The sequence below is a fragment of the Aristolochia californica genome, unplaced genomic scaffold (assembly GCF_029961685.1).
Source record: "Aristolochia californica isolate CCGP_79_NKW_82.1479 unplaced genomic scaffold, dmAriCali1.0.hap1 SCAF_3, whole genome shotgun sequence".
NCBI classification, from domain to species: Eukaryota; Viridiplantae; Streptophyta; class Magnoliopsida; order Piperales; family Aristolochiaceae; genus Aristolochia; species Aristolochia californica.
In genome coordinates this window covers 4836860-4850452 of record NW_027181992.1, presented here as the reverse complement: position 1 = coordinate 4850452, position 13593 = coordinate 4836860, and the positions used below count along the sequence as shown (strand labels likewise).

The 13593-nt window shown below is 37.0% G+C and overlaps 2 protein-coding genes across 3 annotated transcripts in view; one reads left to right on the top strand and one right to left on the bottom strand.

The window, feature by feature from the left end:
- Positions 1-305: 305 nt before the first annotated feature.
- Positions 306-4871, bottom strand: LOC137958655 (tyrosine-protein phosphatase RLPH2-like). The gene is made up of 5 exons (XM_068805736.1): positions 4712-4871; positions 2480-3001; positions 1994-2061; positions 1687-1866; positions 306-578 (listed from the first exon to the last, which is right to left on the bottom strand). Exons 1-5 carry the CDS (start codon positions 4869-4871, stop codon positions 402-404), a joined length of 1107 nt encoding a protein of 368 aa, XP_068661837.1. The 3' UTR covers positions 306-401.
- The window catches only part of LOC137958762 (AP-2 complex subunit alpha-1-like), a 27577-nt gene continuing 18495 nt past the window's right edge, over positions 4512-13593 (top strand). The window contains exons 1-7 of one of the 2 annotated variants that reach the window (XM_068805887.1): positions 4512-5019; positions 10666-10797; positions 10930-11055; positions 11523-11585; positions 11668-11765; positions 11849-12056; positions 13322-13393. In XM_068805887.1, the coding sequence (XP_068661988.1) occupies positions 4888-5019; positions 10666-10797; positions 10930-11055; positions 11523-11585; positions 11668-11765; positions 11849-12056; positions 13322-13393 (831 nt within the window). In that variant the 5' untranslated portion in view covers positions 4512-4887. Of the gene's footprint in view, positions 5020-10665; positions 10798-10929; positions 11056-11522; positions 11586-11652; positions 11766-11848; positions 12057-13321; positions 13394-13593 lie in introns of both variants that reach the window. The other variant, XM_068805886.1, reaches the window with a different exon arrangement.

Genomic DNA, 13593 nt, shown 5'->3' with positions numbered 1-13593 from the left:
GCGGCTGGTCTTGCCAAAAGCCCGAGTGTACTTGCCCTTGTTCAGGAACCACATGCGGAGTGAAAAAGACTCTTGCTTGTGCTCCTCGCAAGAGGCCTTAGAGAGTTACAGGTTTTCAATACTTTTTAATTAAAATTTTAGTGTCTTCACTAAAATTTAGTCAGATTTTTAATTAATAGCATAATTTTAAAAAATATATTAAATAATAATATTTTTTAGATTAAGGCATACACTAGAAGTCATAGAATTTCTGATAAATAAATTAATAAAAAAAAGTCATAGAATTTTAGTATTTTACTGTTGATTTAAGTACACAATGCAAGAATAATTGTGTACACAAAATGATTTCTAATTCCAACCTAGAGAGAGAGAGAGAGAGAGAGAGAGAGAGAGAGATGAGTTCAGTGCCCACTAGATGAAACGTCTGTATCACGGACTATTTCCATTGTAGGAAGTATAATAGCAGCCACAGGATTTTGCTCAAGTCCACCACCTTCATCTATGATCAGTCTCAGACCCTCAATGTGTAGTTCACCATGATGACCACTCACAATTATGGTCGGTGTCTCAGTTAGTTCCTAAAAGGAGAGAAAATCCAGAAATTCAGAGTAATGTAAAGGGTTATTATTATTTTTCTAAACAAACAAAAGCCATGAACAGGAAATGCTCAGACTAGTGGGATGACTGGGAAGTATCCAATAAGAAGAACGACTGCCACAAACACCTCAGACTGAAAACATCAATCGCAACATATATCAAAGCAGTTCTATTGAAGTTAAGGATGGCCTCTTTACTCTCCAAATCAGTGATTGTAAACGAAATGGGCTCCTTTGAAAACTATTTTAGAGGTCAGAGATGGTTGAGAAGTGGAGAGGCTTTTTAAACAGTTATTGGAAGTTTTATAAGCATCACCCACTACTCAGTTTCAGAAAGAATCACAAGCTTTAAAATAAAATTGGAGGACTCTGTCAGCACTTGCTCTCTTCTCTTCTTTTCATTGACCTTTTTCACTTCAACAAGCTATGCTACTATGGACTATGCATTATTTCAGTCCAACAGAATTTGAAAATTAAGCCCTTCAGCAAGGTAGACAAAGTAGTTGTCTCTAATTGTCTGGAATAATACTCTCCAAACTCCCTTTCCTTTCTTAAATTGGTATCCGTGCTCATTCCCAACCGTTACAATACCAAGAGAAGCTTTTCTGAACTTACGTCGATTTGAACACAAACCTCTCAACATTTAGACAACGCAAAGTTGTCAACCAACTACGCTCCATTAATAGACTCAGCATTCCTTTTCTTTTTTTCTCTTAGCTTCACTGCATGTTCTTCCTCCATCAGTTTTTGTTTTCATTAACTTTTTTTTTTTTTTTTTTTTAAGATTCTCATCAAATGTCAACACAAGAAAGTTTATTGTGGTTTTACTCCCCATCAGGATGAACAATGATCACCTGTTTTGAATTTTCTAAATAAAAGGTATCAAAACATTCATCTGAACACACAATTTTAAACCATCCATTTTTTCACATTTTCAAGGCCTTGAGTTCAGCAAATATCTTGAGGACTCGTCATCAATGAACGACAAGAATAGTACTTTACGATTCGTTGTTTATTTAACGACCGAAATAGAGGATAAAGAAAAACATCTCTAAATTTGTTTCATCTGAAGTGGTGATAAAGGCATTACCTTTGGGATTTCCCAAACATTTTTTCTTCCACTAAAAGCTCCCACCTTTTGGATGCTGGTGTCCTTAGCTTTTAGTTGTTTTAACTGAATCTCAACTCCTTTTGCCTTCTCCAACCCTGCATGCACAGCTATCAATTTGCAACAACGTTTCCCTTTTGAATCTTCAATCCAAACGTTGTCCTGTAGACACCATCACAAACTTTAACTCAATCTCCATCTTTTTTCCAGTGGATCTAACAACAAATAGAGCTTGATTGCAAGAAAACCAATAAACTGCCAGTACTTTAGTTGCATTACCACTTTATACCTCTTCATGGACCCAGACCAAATTCGAGAGGAACTTTTTGTGATCCTCTGGGACTGCTTTAGCCAAGTCTGCAGCAAAATCATTCAGCAGGGCAATACAGATTTCACATTAAAATCTTCCACATAATGTGAAAACAGAGCAAGGCACTTTTCATTAAGAAGACAACACTCCAATTGATTTCAATCGCAAAAAAATCATGCACAAGAAGAGAACATGAATGTCGTTTCGTATGAATATAAACAGCACCGCTTAAACAGAAAGAAACCGACATGTCAAGTACAATATTATGAAAAATAATCATTAGCCAGTGAGATTCTAAACTTCGATCGAATCATTAAGCCAATTCAATTCGTTTTGAGGGGGAATGGAACACGAGTTGAATTTTATGTAGAAGATGTATTCTCGTGATAAGTCCCTCATAGTTTCATATTTTCCAGCAAAAGAAAAGTAAATGTTGTAAAGAAATCAGAAATGGAAAACCCTTACCGGGGGAGCCATGCGATACCCCATAGGATTCAAAAGTGGGCGCAGCATCATTAACAGAGCCCTTGAAATCCCTTCCCTTCTTCGAGTTGAGCCTCTCCTTGATGTGACCTCCCCATCTCCTCCCCTGAACATGCATATTCTCGTAACCTGTCCCCTTAAACCATCCTTCCCTCTCCTCGTTTGCCTGGAACTTCGCCCAAGTGGCGGAAAAGGGGGAACCATCCGGCGGGGGCGGGAGTGCGCCAACGAAAACCGCAAAGGCGAAGTCGTGGTTCCCGCAGAGGAAGACGTGAGTCTGGTTCGGGTACCGAGACGGAAGGGAGATGAGGAAGTCGAGAACGAAGCGGGTGTCGGGACCCCGGTCGCAATAGTCGCCTAGGAAGATTACTAAGGCAGACTCGAAAACCGATGTAGACAGCCGAGTTTGGAGATTAGACCGGAGGGACTTAAGCTTGGAGATGTAGCCATGGAGGTCGCCTATGCAGATGACAACACGTTCTTTGCAGTTGCTGACATTGGACTCTGAACTAATCGTTCTGTGTTGTAGAACTAAATGGATCAGCAGCCGGTGCTGCGATTTTTTTAGTCTTGCACTTCTTTATGTCTTGTTGCATGGTGCATAAGTTAAAAGTCATAGACTTGAAGTCTTCAATGTTAAGATATCTATGACAATTATATAGTAGTTGTTGTATTGGATTTTTCTTAAGAAAATGTATAATTCTTTCTAGTGTTTGACAATTGAGTGAGTTGAAGTTGATACATGAACTGACTAACAACACTTGTAATAAAAGAAATATCAAGCTTTATCACGGGTAGAATAGATTCGCTCGCCCAACTATCGAATTTTACATTTAAAGAGGTCTCAACCCAAACATATTTGTTTCTTCTAGTAGGTTAGATTGTAACACTTCAATCCCAAAAAAATATTTTAGTAGGACCAAGACCATTTATTTGAAAGACCTTGCATAACTGTTCTTTCACCTATGAAATGACATCTTTATCGTTGTTTGCGATATTATATCATCAACATATATTGCTATGAAAATCCTACCCTAACGGTATGTTTAACAAAAACTGAATTGTCCATGTCACATCTCTTGAAATCAAAACCAAATATGATATTTTTTATTTTTTAAACTAGACACATGAAGATTGCTCTAACTCATGAATGAACTTTTTAAATCTACAATCCTTCTCTCCTTCAACCACAAATCTGGATAGTTGTACCATGTAACTTCCTCATATAGATCATTGTTGAGATTTTTTTTTTAATATCTAATTGATGAATAATTCAATTGAAATTTATAGTGATGAAAAAAAAAACTCCAACTAAGTTAAGGATAACTACCAAAGAAGACATTTCTTTTTAAAAAAATGTAAAAAACTCGAACTATCAATCACCATACTTGTAACCCCGTCCTTGTAAACCCAACTTAAACCGATACATCTCAACCAAGTTTTATATTTTTGTCTCATATGTGGGTCGAACCCATCCTGATTTGAAACCTAGTGAATTTTTTTTTCCCCACGTCCTCGACCAATTGGATGAAATTACAAACCCGAACCTAGGTTTTTTGGATGGGTCGGGCTCCCCCACTCCAACATGAGTAAAAATGAGTAAGAAGGAAAAAATATTTATACTAATAGAGATTTTTATTTTTTATTTTTAAAATACAAGTAGAATGGTAATTATTCCTTTGAAAAAAAACACATGGAAGGAGGGGAAAGAGGCAGGGTCGACTCCACTCCCTTTAGCTTAGAGCAACGAAGTCCTTTTGCAATTGGGAGGAACGTTTTGTAGTATTAAATTTAGTTTTTTTTATGACATCTGGAAACTTCTATGACTTAGTAGGGGACAGCCCAAGACTCAACACTCCAGTTGGCTCGGACCGTCGGTCGCGTATATTGTAAACAAAGATAGGCTGACCCACCGTTAAGGCTTTGGCATGAGGCCCACAACAAATGGTAGTCAATAGGACGAGTATTTTGGTCTTGTCTTTCCATGAACACCAATAAACGTTTCAGACAAGCAATTGAAAATGAGTTCTAGTAGAAAAAAAACCCATTTTAATTACAAGTTTTTACCAAGCAATCTCGGAGAGACAAAAAAAACAGGAAAAAAATCGAAATAAACATACAAAAAGGAAGAAGAGAGTGTTGGTGGAAAATGATGAAATGGTAAAAGTCGTCCCTGCAGCGGCCGACGACGGGATTTCTGGTTTTCGTCCCAACTCTCAACCGCCTCTTCTCTGTTGCCGCTTCCAGCAGCTAGTGTATTATTTCGCAAGTCTCCGCTGTCGCGGTGAAGATATCTGTACCTTTCCCCGATCTGAACCGGAGACCCTTCAGATCGAGGATTTTTGGTAGAATAGAAGCTTGCCGATCGATACATTGCTGGATCTGCGGAGATGGCCTTGTCGGGAATGAGAGGTCTCTCCGTCTTCATTAGCGACGTACGTAACTGTCAGAACAAAGAGCTGGAGAGGCTAAGGGTCGACAAAGAGCTCGGAAACATCAGGACCCGTTTCAAGAATGAAAAGGTTTTTTGTTCTACTGTTTTACATTTTGATTTTTATGACTCCTTCATTTCCTGTTTTGTTCTCACTTGGTAGTCGTATAACAGTTCCTCATCGAGCTGTCTACGACACCTTTAGCTTCGTAGGGGCTAGTGTATTACTTAACTGAGTTGAATTGCGGTTTGAGGCACAGTAACTTCTCAGAAAGAGTTCGGTATTCCTGCCATTTTTAAATGAAATTGATTTCTTATTGAAAGTCAAGCTGCAGGATATTTATCGTCCTGTCAGATAATCATCCTAGCAATCTGGAAAGTGTATCCTAATGTTGCCTGTTTTCCTTGGCTTGAGAACAACTGTAGTATAAATTTGAACTGAAAACATTCCTTGCAGAGTAGTTGAACCTTGGCAATGTACATAATCCACGAAGCTGATGTTTGATGTTCAAATTTATAGCCTTTTGATGTATAGGGGCCCTCGTTGGGATTCCCATGAATGTCATTATCTGCCTTCTTTCTTTTTGTAACATGTGTTATGATGAAAAACTGAATTGATGCTTGCCACTCGTGTACCTCTTGCCTCTTAATCCAGTCTAACTCATATGTTACTGAAGAAAGGAAGAAGGCAATTGAAGATTGTGTACTGTTTTTATTTTGGAGAATGTATGTTATTAAAAAAGTGCACGTTTTGGAGATTCTATCAGGTAAGTGAAACACGTTTTCTAGTCTGGGAGCTCTGTTTTTTGTTATTATTTTACTTTCAAGGAGAATGACAGTGGTTGGGATGCAAGGGCTTCTTAATTGTTTAGTTGGTCTTTGCTCCTGGCTTTCAGTGGCTTCTTGGTCTGTAGGCTTATTAATAAGCAAACCACCTTGAGCAAAATAAGCCAGGGAACTGTAGCTAGTGTATACAACATCATTTCTATGTCCTAGAATTGTTAATTCCTGGCCATATAATCTGTCTAAGCTGGCCGACATTTCAACAAGTGAGAAGAAGGCATCTCTTTGTCATCTGAACCACCAGTTTCCAAGTCTGACTAGATTCTCTAATGTAAAATGAAAGGCATGACATATCAAGTATTACAATTCCAAGATTGTCTAGTTGGTTGTCTTGATTTGCTCCTAAGGGGGGGTTAGTCCAAAATGAACCAGAATGAATTACTCCCGCATTACTTAGTTCATTAGATTAAGGTGTCAGTGTAGAATGAATTCCACTTTTTTTGAATCACGTCAATTCATTCATTCAGGCAAAAAAGGGGGAATCCAGATTCGGACCTTTTTTCCGAATCATTGACATGAAGCGTGGGACGCGCGTTTCTCTCCCCTCCCCGTCCCCCTGCGAAAAAATTTCCTCCCGCTCGGCCAATTTTTTTTTCTCTTCTCCCACCCGTCAGCCTCCCTCTCCTCTCCCTCTCGACCTCCGTCGCAGAGCATGGGAGGCCGAGCCTCTGTCGCAGAGCCTCTCGGCCTCTCTTCTCCCTCTCGGCGTACCATTGGAGCGCCGTCTCCATCGCCGTTGCCTATTGGTCCGTCGTAGTCTCCCGCCACTGAGGAAGACGACGCGCACCGTGAGGAATATGAAGTTTAATTTTTCCTAAGTTAGGAAAAATTAAACTTCGAGGAAAAATTAAACCAACGTCATAAAAAAATAATCTATATTTTTTATTTATAAAATAATTATTTTTTATTTATTAAATATATCCATTTTATAATTATTGTATTAAATTAGTGATTTAATAGTTATAATTAAAATTTTGTTAAAATAAATATTTGATAAATTTTGTTGGTTTAATTATCTCATTGCTATAATTAATTAAACCAATGGTTTTAAATTTTGCGACAATATATTATTAATTAATAATACATAAAAATATATATTATGTTATTGATAAAATAATATATATATTTATTTATTATATTAATTTTTTATTACTGTATTAAATTAGTGGTTTTTAATGTTAAAATATATCTTATGTTATTAAAAAATAATTTATTTATTTATTATATTCGCTTGTTATTTTTAAATTTTATTTATTTATTTTTAATAATTTATTCTAGTCACACGTAATTATTGTATTAATTTATAATAAACTATAATTATTAAGTAATATAATATAGTTTTTCATTAATTAGGATATTAATATATTTTAATACTACACGTTAAATCACTTATAAGTGTAGTAACCATGTTTATTTTGGTTAATTATCTGTTTAGGTATATGTTCTATTTAAGTATATTATAAAAGGTTACTCATTCTCTTATTTATATCATACTTTTCATTTGGGGACACTAACATTGGAATCTGTTTTCCAGTGCACTTGAACTCATCTATATTAACACCCAAGGATGAGTTGAAGTTGAATCAATTCATTTAAGATGAATTGGATTCTTTACTTTATTTCAAGTTCATTGTGGACTAACCCTCCCTAAGTATTAGAGATGATTTTATGAGGGGTTGAGCAACTACAAGGTTCTATTGGGGTATTAATATGAGTAAGGTAAGAGGCTCTAATACTTTTAAAAATCAAAGATGAATCTATAGGTGCACCACATATAAAGAATGATTACAAGAGTTGGCATGTTCTTGGTGCTGCTGTCTTCCTTAATGTAAGTTGGTTCGCTGGTCACCACTACTTCCTGTGGCACCTTCAGACACTGCTGAAGGTGTTTTAGGAAATAGGAGAGATGGGTAGGTGGCCAGTTTTAATGGTGATCAATCTTTTCTCAATCATCTGCTATTTTATTTAGTTGTTAGACTCTGTTAAACTATTTCTTTTTTACTTCCCCTTGTTTGTTTTAACATAAGTTATTAGTGGTTTTCTTCTCAAGATGGTAAGTGAGTAACACCACAAATATGGGCAACACATGGAGTTACGCATGGAATGTGCAGCTATAAAGCAGCCATTTCCTAAGAAAAAGATTTAAAAAGCTTAATGGTAAGGCCCTCTCAAGTGATAAATTGACCAGACGGGTTCAGCTAATTGTGAACAATTTATGTAAGCTATGTGATAAAGAAAAGGAAACAACCCATCATGTGCTTCTTTATTGCTCTTTCGCGTGATCAGTTTGGGGGGCAATCTTCAGAAAGTTTGATAACTCTATTTACTTCCTGGAGATCTTCTCAAAGTTTGTAACCCTTTGCTATTCATGGCCTTTTCTGAAGCTTGGAAAAATCTATGGAGGGCAGCAATGGCTGCAGTACCTTGGGAACTTGTGGCTAGAGTGAAACAAGAGGACTTTTCAGCACTTCTCCAGATCCTTAGGTTATGCAATTGAGCTATTTATCCGTTATATTCTCCTCTTGGTATTTTCTCTTTAAAAAATGCCTTTCCTAGCTCAACTGTAATTGGCACTGGAAGATTATTAAAAAATTTCAGGATCACCCACCTCCCACTCTCTCAGAGTGGCACCCTACTCTCTTGGTTGGTTGAAACTAAACTTTGATGTTACTTCATGGGGTACCTTGGGCTTGCGGGCTTAGGGGTGTGTCTGAAGGATCATGAAGGTACCACTCTTCTCTATTCATAGCCTCTTGGTGTGTGTGATTCGACAAAAGCTGAAGCCCAAGCGTCCTAAATGGTATAAGATTGTTTTTTCAAGAGTTTTCAGGCCCTTTAATCATTGAGGGGATTTAGCAAATGTAACCAATTGGATGGCCAAGAAATCAATCCTCCTTGGATACTGGGCTATGTGTTTGATAAAATTGCAAATCTTTCCTCTTCATAGAGTATCAAATGGAGGAATCTCTCTCACTCAGTCAATAGCCTTTTGGATTTGTTAAGGATAGTCCCACATACATTAGTGAGTACAAAGATCTTGCATTTATTAGTTGGCAGAAGAGATTTCCTAAGTGGCTAGTCATTTTGGGATAGAGCCTTCGACCCAATTTAACATGGTATCAGAGCAAGGTTCTCATATATGGGCATCTACCCAAAGTATCCACGTGCCACCACGTGAGGGCCTCTACCCAAATTATCCACGTGCCTACATGTGAGGGAGAGTGTTAAGGATAGTCTCACATACATTAGTGAGTACAAAGATGTCGCATTTATTAGTTGGTAAAAGAGGTTTCCTAAGTGGCTAGTTATTTTGGGATAGGCCCTTCGACCCAATTTAACAGGATTTACTAGCTAAAGAAGATACCTGGGCGTCTACTAGGAGCACCTTGCTGTTGGAAATTCCCTTTCTGTTTAATCTAGGAATAATATTTCCTAGTATCATGTAACATGTTAATTTTTTCAATGAAATTAATCTATACCAGTCTCATAATTTTTTTTCTCATCCTTTCCCTTTCGTCCTTTTCTTGCTGACAGCAAAGAAAGAGAAAAGTGGAGAGAGGGTAGAAAGAGGACAGGGGAAAGGCGAGTTGCAGGGAGGTGGTAGTGATGGTGACAGTAATGAGAAAAATGAGGAGAGAGTGTAGAAAGAAGAGAAGGGGAAAACAAGTTGCAAGGAGGTGGTAGCGATAGTGGCCTGAAAGTGGGAGGAGAAAGAAGAAGAAGAAGATGAGAAGGAATTTTTTTAGGGTTTTGTGCTATAATCATTGTGTTTATGTTGCTTGCTACTTAGATGCCACATCTGCTGCTCGGTCAGGTGAAAATTTTCATACCTATCCATGACTGTGTGGTTAGTACAGCTGTTCAAAATAGATAGTTTCTTTCAAATGAGGTGGAATCATAGGTCCATTATGGTTCTCAGTTGTCATACTGAGTTTGACCAAGTCTGTTGGTCAAGAGGTATCATCTTCAGTATTCACTGCTCTTAATCATCAATTCTCATGAAGTCTTTAACCAGTTAGACTTGTAGTATCTGAATAAATAGCTTGAAGACTAAATGTGGAGGAATGAAATGGTTGATGTTTCTGATGTGATATAGAATGGCTTGAATGTTTCAAATGATGAGGTTTTTGAACCACAGTCATATTTCTTAACCTCTCAATCCATGCTGTTCTGGGATTCCTTTGACTAGTCTACAGATTTTTAGGTTTCTTGATGACTTTGACTCACATTAACACCCAGGTATCTTCTCTGACACTCACCTGCCTTGAGGAGCCAACGGTCTTATTAGTCATGAGTCAATATACCACCAGCTACTTTTTCAAAAAAACAAAAAAAATATACCACCAGCTACTTTTTCAAAAAAACAAAAAAAATATACCACCAGCTGCTGACATTCTCAGGCTGGATATATTTGATCACCTTTGTTAAGACGGCACTTAAGTTTGCGGCTATCCCAAAATTTTACTTTTTTCTCTTCTCTGTTTGTGGACCAGGTCAAACTTCGTTGACTTAATGTTTCATGCAGAATTCTTGGGTTAACTGTACTTGATCTTATCTAGTGATGTGATTGGATAATGGCAGTTATGGGTGTGTCAATAGATGTAGATATCAGACAAAGTGGTCAAATTGGATATTGCAAGTGCAATGGATTCATCAGTAGATGTGTAGCAGTCAAAGATAGTACTATGGAACTATAATTCACTATACTACTATGTGTGACCTCTGGTTGAGCATGTACTCTGCAATTTCATGTTGAAACTTGTTGGTTTTGATATTTGTGGTAGTCTTTATGCGAATTCCTCATGCATTATTGATGTGTGTACAACCTTCTGAAATGAACCATAGGTGTTATAATGGAAGTTGTGAAATACAAATTTCTTTTATTTTTCAACAGGGTTTGGCACCATATGAGAAAAAGAAGTATGTCTGGAAAATGCTTTACATCTATATGCTGGGTTACGATGTAGACTTTGGTCACATGGAGGCTGTTTCTCTAATTTCCGCGCCAAAGTATCCAGAGAAACAGGTATTTTTCATACTTTTCCATCTTTTTGTTGGAAGTCTTATTTTCTGTTCATTTTTTTTATAAAAAAGTCATGTTTTCTGCTCCCCTACCTTATCATTGCACCCCTACCTTAGCATTGCACAATGTTGACAGGTTGGCTACATTGTTACATCATGCCTACTCAATGAGAACCATGACTTTCTAAGATTGGTCATCAACTCTGTCCGCAATGACATCATTGGACGTAATGAGACTTTCCAGTGCTTGGCTTTAACTATGGTATGAAATTACTCGTGTTTCTGATATTTTGTATCTTATTTTCTGTCACATGAATTCAATGAGAAAAAATACAAGAACATGATTTCTCTTAACTATGTGTAGAGTTTTTGTTAAATATTCTTTTATCAGTGACCTGTGAGGTACTTCAGATTAGAAGGGAAGAAAGTGCTTGCCTCTTAACTTAATTGTCATGATTTACCTTTCACTTGCATTTTCTCAGCCTTATATTCATTATTCATCATTTCTGTGCTGTTCTGAAACGTTTTTCCTAATTTTATATTCTTTGCTGCATGTAATCTATTCCTTACTCATTCCGAGATCAGCAAATTCTGTGGCTGATGTTTTAGCCAAGCAGGGAGCTTCCTTGCAATCTCTTGTTGTTAGGAGTTAGCTCCTCCTTTTTGGTTCTAGTAATAAAATCACCTTTCATAAAAAAAAATAAAAAATCTATTCCTTATTCTTCACAGGTAGGAAACATTGGAGGCAGGGAGTTTGCTGAATCATTGGCACCTGATGTCCAAAAGTTGCTTGTAAGAGCCTCAAAACTTTTTTTTTTAACATGTCTTTAATTTAAAGAAAAGAATTTTACCATGGCAGCTGCAATATTTGCAGATTTCTAGTAGCTGCAGACCACTTGTAAGGAAAAAGGCTGCATTATGTCTCTTGCGATTGTATAGGAAAAACCCTGATGTTGTCAATGTAGATGGGTGGTAAGTTGCATGGAGTCTTTGCTACCGTATGTCTTGCTTATTGGCCTACACAAGTATTAATGTTGTTTAATTTTTCTTTTCAGGTCAGATCGCATGTCACAGCTTCTAGATGAGCGTGATCTTGGGGTTTTGACATCTGTTATGAGCCTTCTAGTTGCTTTAGTTTCTAACAACCACGATGCCTATTGGAGTTGTCTTCCAAAATGTGTTAAGGTTTTGGAGAGGCTTGCCAGGAACCTTGATGTTCCACAGGAGTACACATATTATGGTATCCCATCTCCCTGGCTTCAGGTGTGTTCTTTTTTTCCTTCCTTTTCTATTTCTATTTCTTTGTTTCTTCGAAGAAATAATGACAATTTGCCAATAATGTTTTTGTTTTTTTTGAAAAGTTTACCTGTCAATAATGTTAGAAACTTTGAAGGGAAATCTGATACATCCTTTTTTTTAAAACGCTGATACACCCTAAGATAAGTTCCACACAGACAGTGACAAACCCAATCTTAATTGGTTATATAAGTGAATATTAGTAAGAAAAGGTAGGAAGGGGGTGGTAGAGCATTGGAATAAGATTTTCAAAAAAAAGAAGAAAAACGAGTGGAAGAAGTCAGTGTTTGTAAGGAGAGGAATAAAACTGGAAAATTAGAATAATCATAGGAACTGAAGAGATGAAGAGATTAAGAGATAAACGTTGTCTGCAACTGCAAATTCAGGGACGGACATTCTTGTCACAAGGGACTTAAACAGATTTGATCTCTTTTTTAGACGTCTGAGGTCTTTTGCTGTTTTTGTAACTCTTCACAGTTGTATATCCTCCTTTCTCAATTTATTTCTTCCCAAAATCTTGAATAAAAAATTCTGTGGAACATGACATCTTCTACAAAAAATTGAACTAAAATTGCAGAATAGGGGAAGAAAGTTTGGAGTGGTAGGTAGATACCAATCGAAGGAGTAAGGAGAAGGAATGAGAAACTAAAGAAAAATCATGGATGTCTTGAAGGAACCTGTTAGGAGGAGATGATCATAGATAGAAGAAAAAAAAAGTCACAACTTTTTAAGAAGAACAAAAAGCAGAATACTAAGCTGTGTTGTTGGAAATAGAACCGGCATGTTATAAAAAAATTAAATTAAATTGAATCAGCATAGTCCATTCTCCAGCCTGGGAAATCAACCCAATAGGGCTTGTGTGCCTTCCACCTTCATTTGCTCATCCACTCATTTAATGGACATCCATTTTTTCGCATGAGAATGAGGTGGATAACTTCATTATCATTCCTTGTCATCTGTTCTCAGGGAACCTCTTCCACAATTGGCATGTATGTATTGTCATGTTCTCATAACTTGTATCATTTCTTGCACTCAGTGTCTTGTCACTCTGCATCTGGTCCATATATCAGATAAGTGTTGGTGGGAATCCTTTCTGTTCTGTAACTTTATTGCATTTATGCACCACATGTACATTATGTAGGCATTTAAAATTCACTTGGTCATTTTCAGCTAGAGGGTTTATTCCTTCGAAACACTTGCTAGGAAACTCATGGTACAATCCGTTGCTGCAGGTTAAAACAATGAGGGCATTGCAGTACTTCCCAACTATAGAAGATCCAAACACCAGAAGGTCTTTGTTTGAGGTATGGACTTTATTGACTACGGATAAGTTTGAGGGAAAAAATGCACATGCTGATATGTGTAGGCAAGTTAGATTCTCCAATACTCTCCAAAGACCAGTTAATCTTGTGTTTTCTCATTTGATAGTTTGGAGTACAAGAGGGTCAAAGCACATTCTTGTTGTCTAATTGACTCAAATAGTTCATGTAGCTCCTGTTAAAAA

Bases quoted from the DNA above. Each gene is read 5' to 3' on its own strand.
- LOC137958655 (XM_068805736.1), bottom strand. From the start codon at position 4,871: ATGTATCGATCGGCAAGCTTCTATTCTACCAAAAATCCTCGATCTGAA. The intron at 3,002-4,711 runs GTTGGGACGAAA...CGATTAGTTCAG, and splicing joins CAGAGAAGAGGCGGTTGAGA to AGTCCAATGTCAGCAACTGC. The intron at 2,062-2,479 runs GTAAGGGTTTTC...ATTTTGCTGCAG, and splicing joins GGTATCGCATGGCTCCCCCG to ACTTGGCTAAAGCAGTCCCA.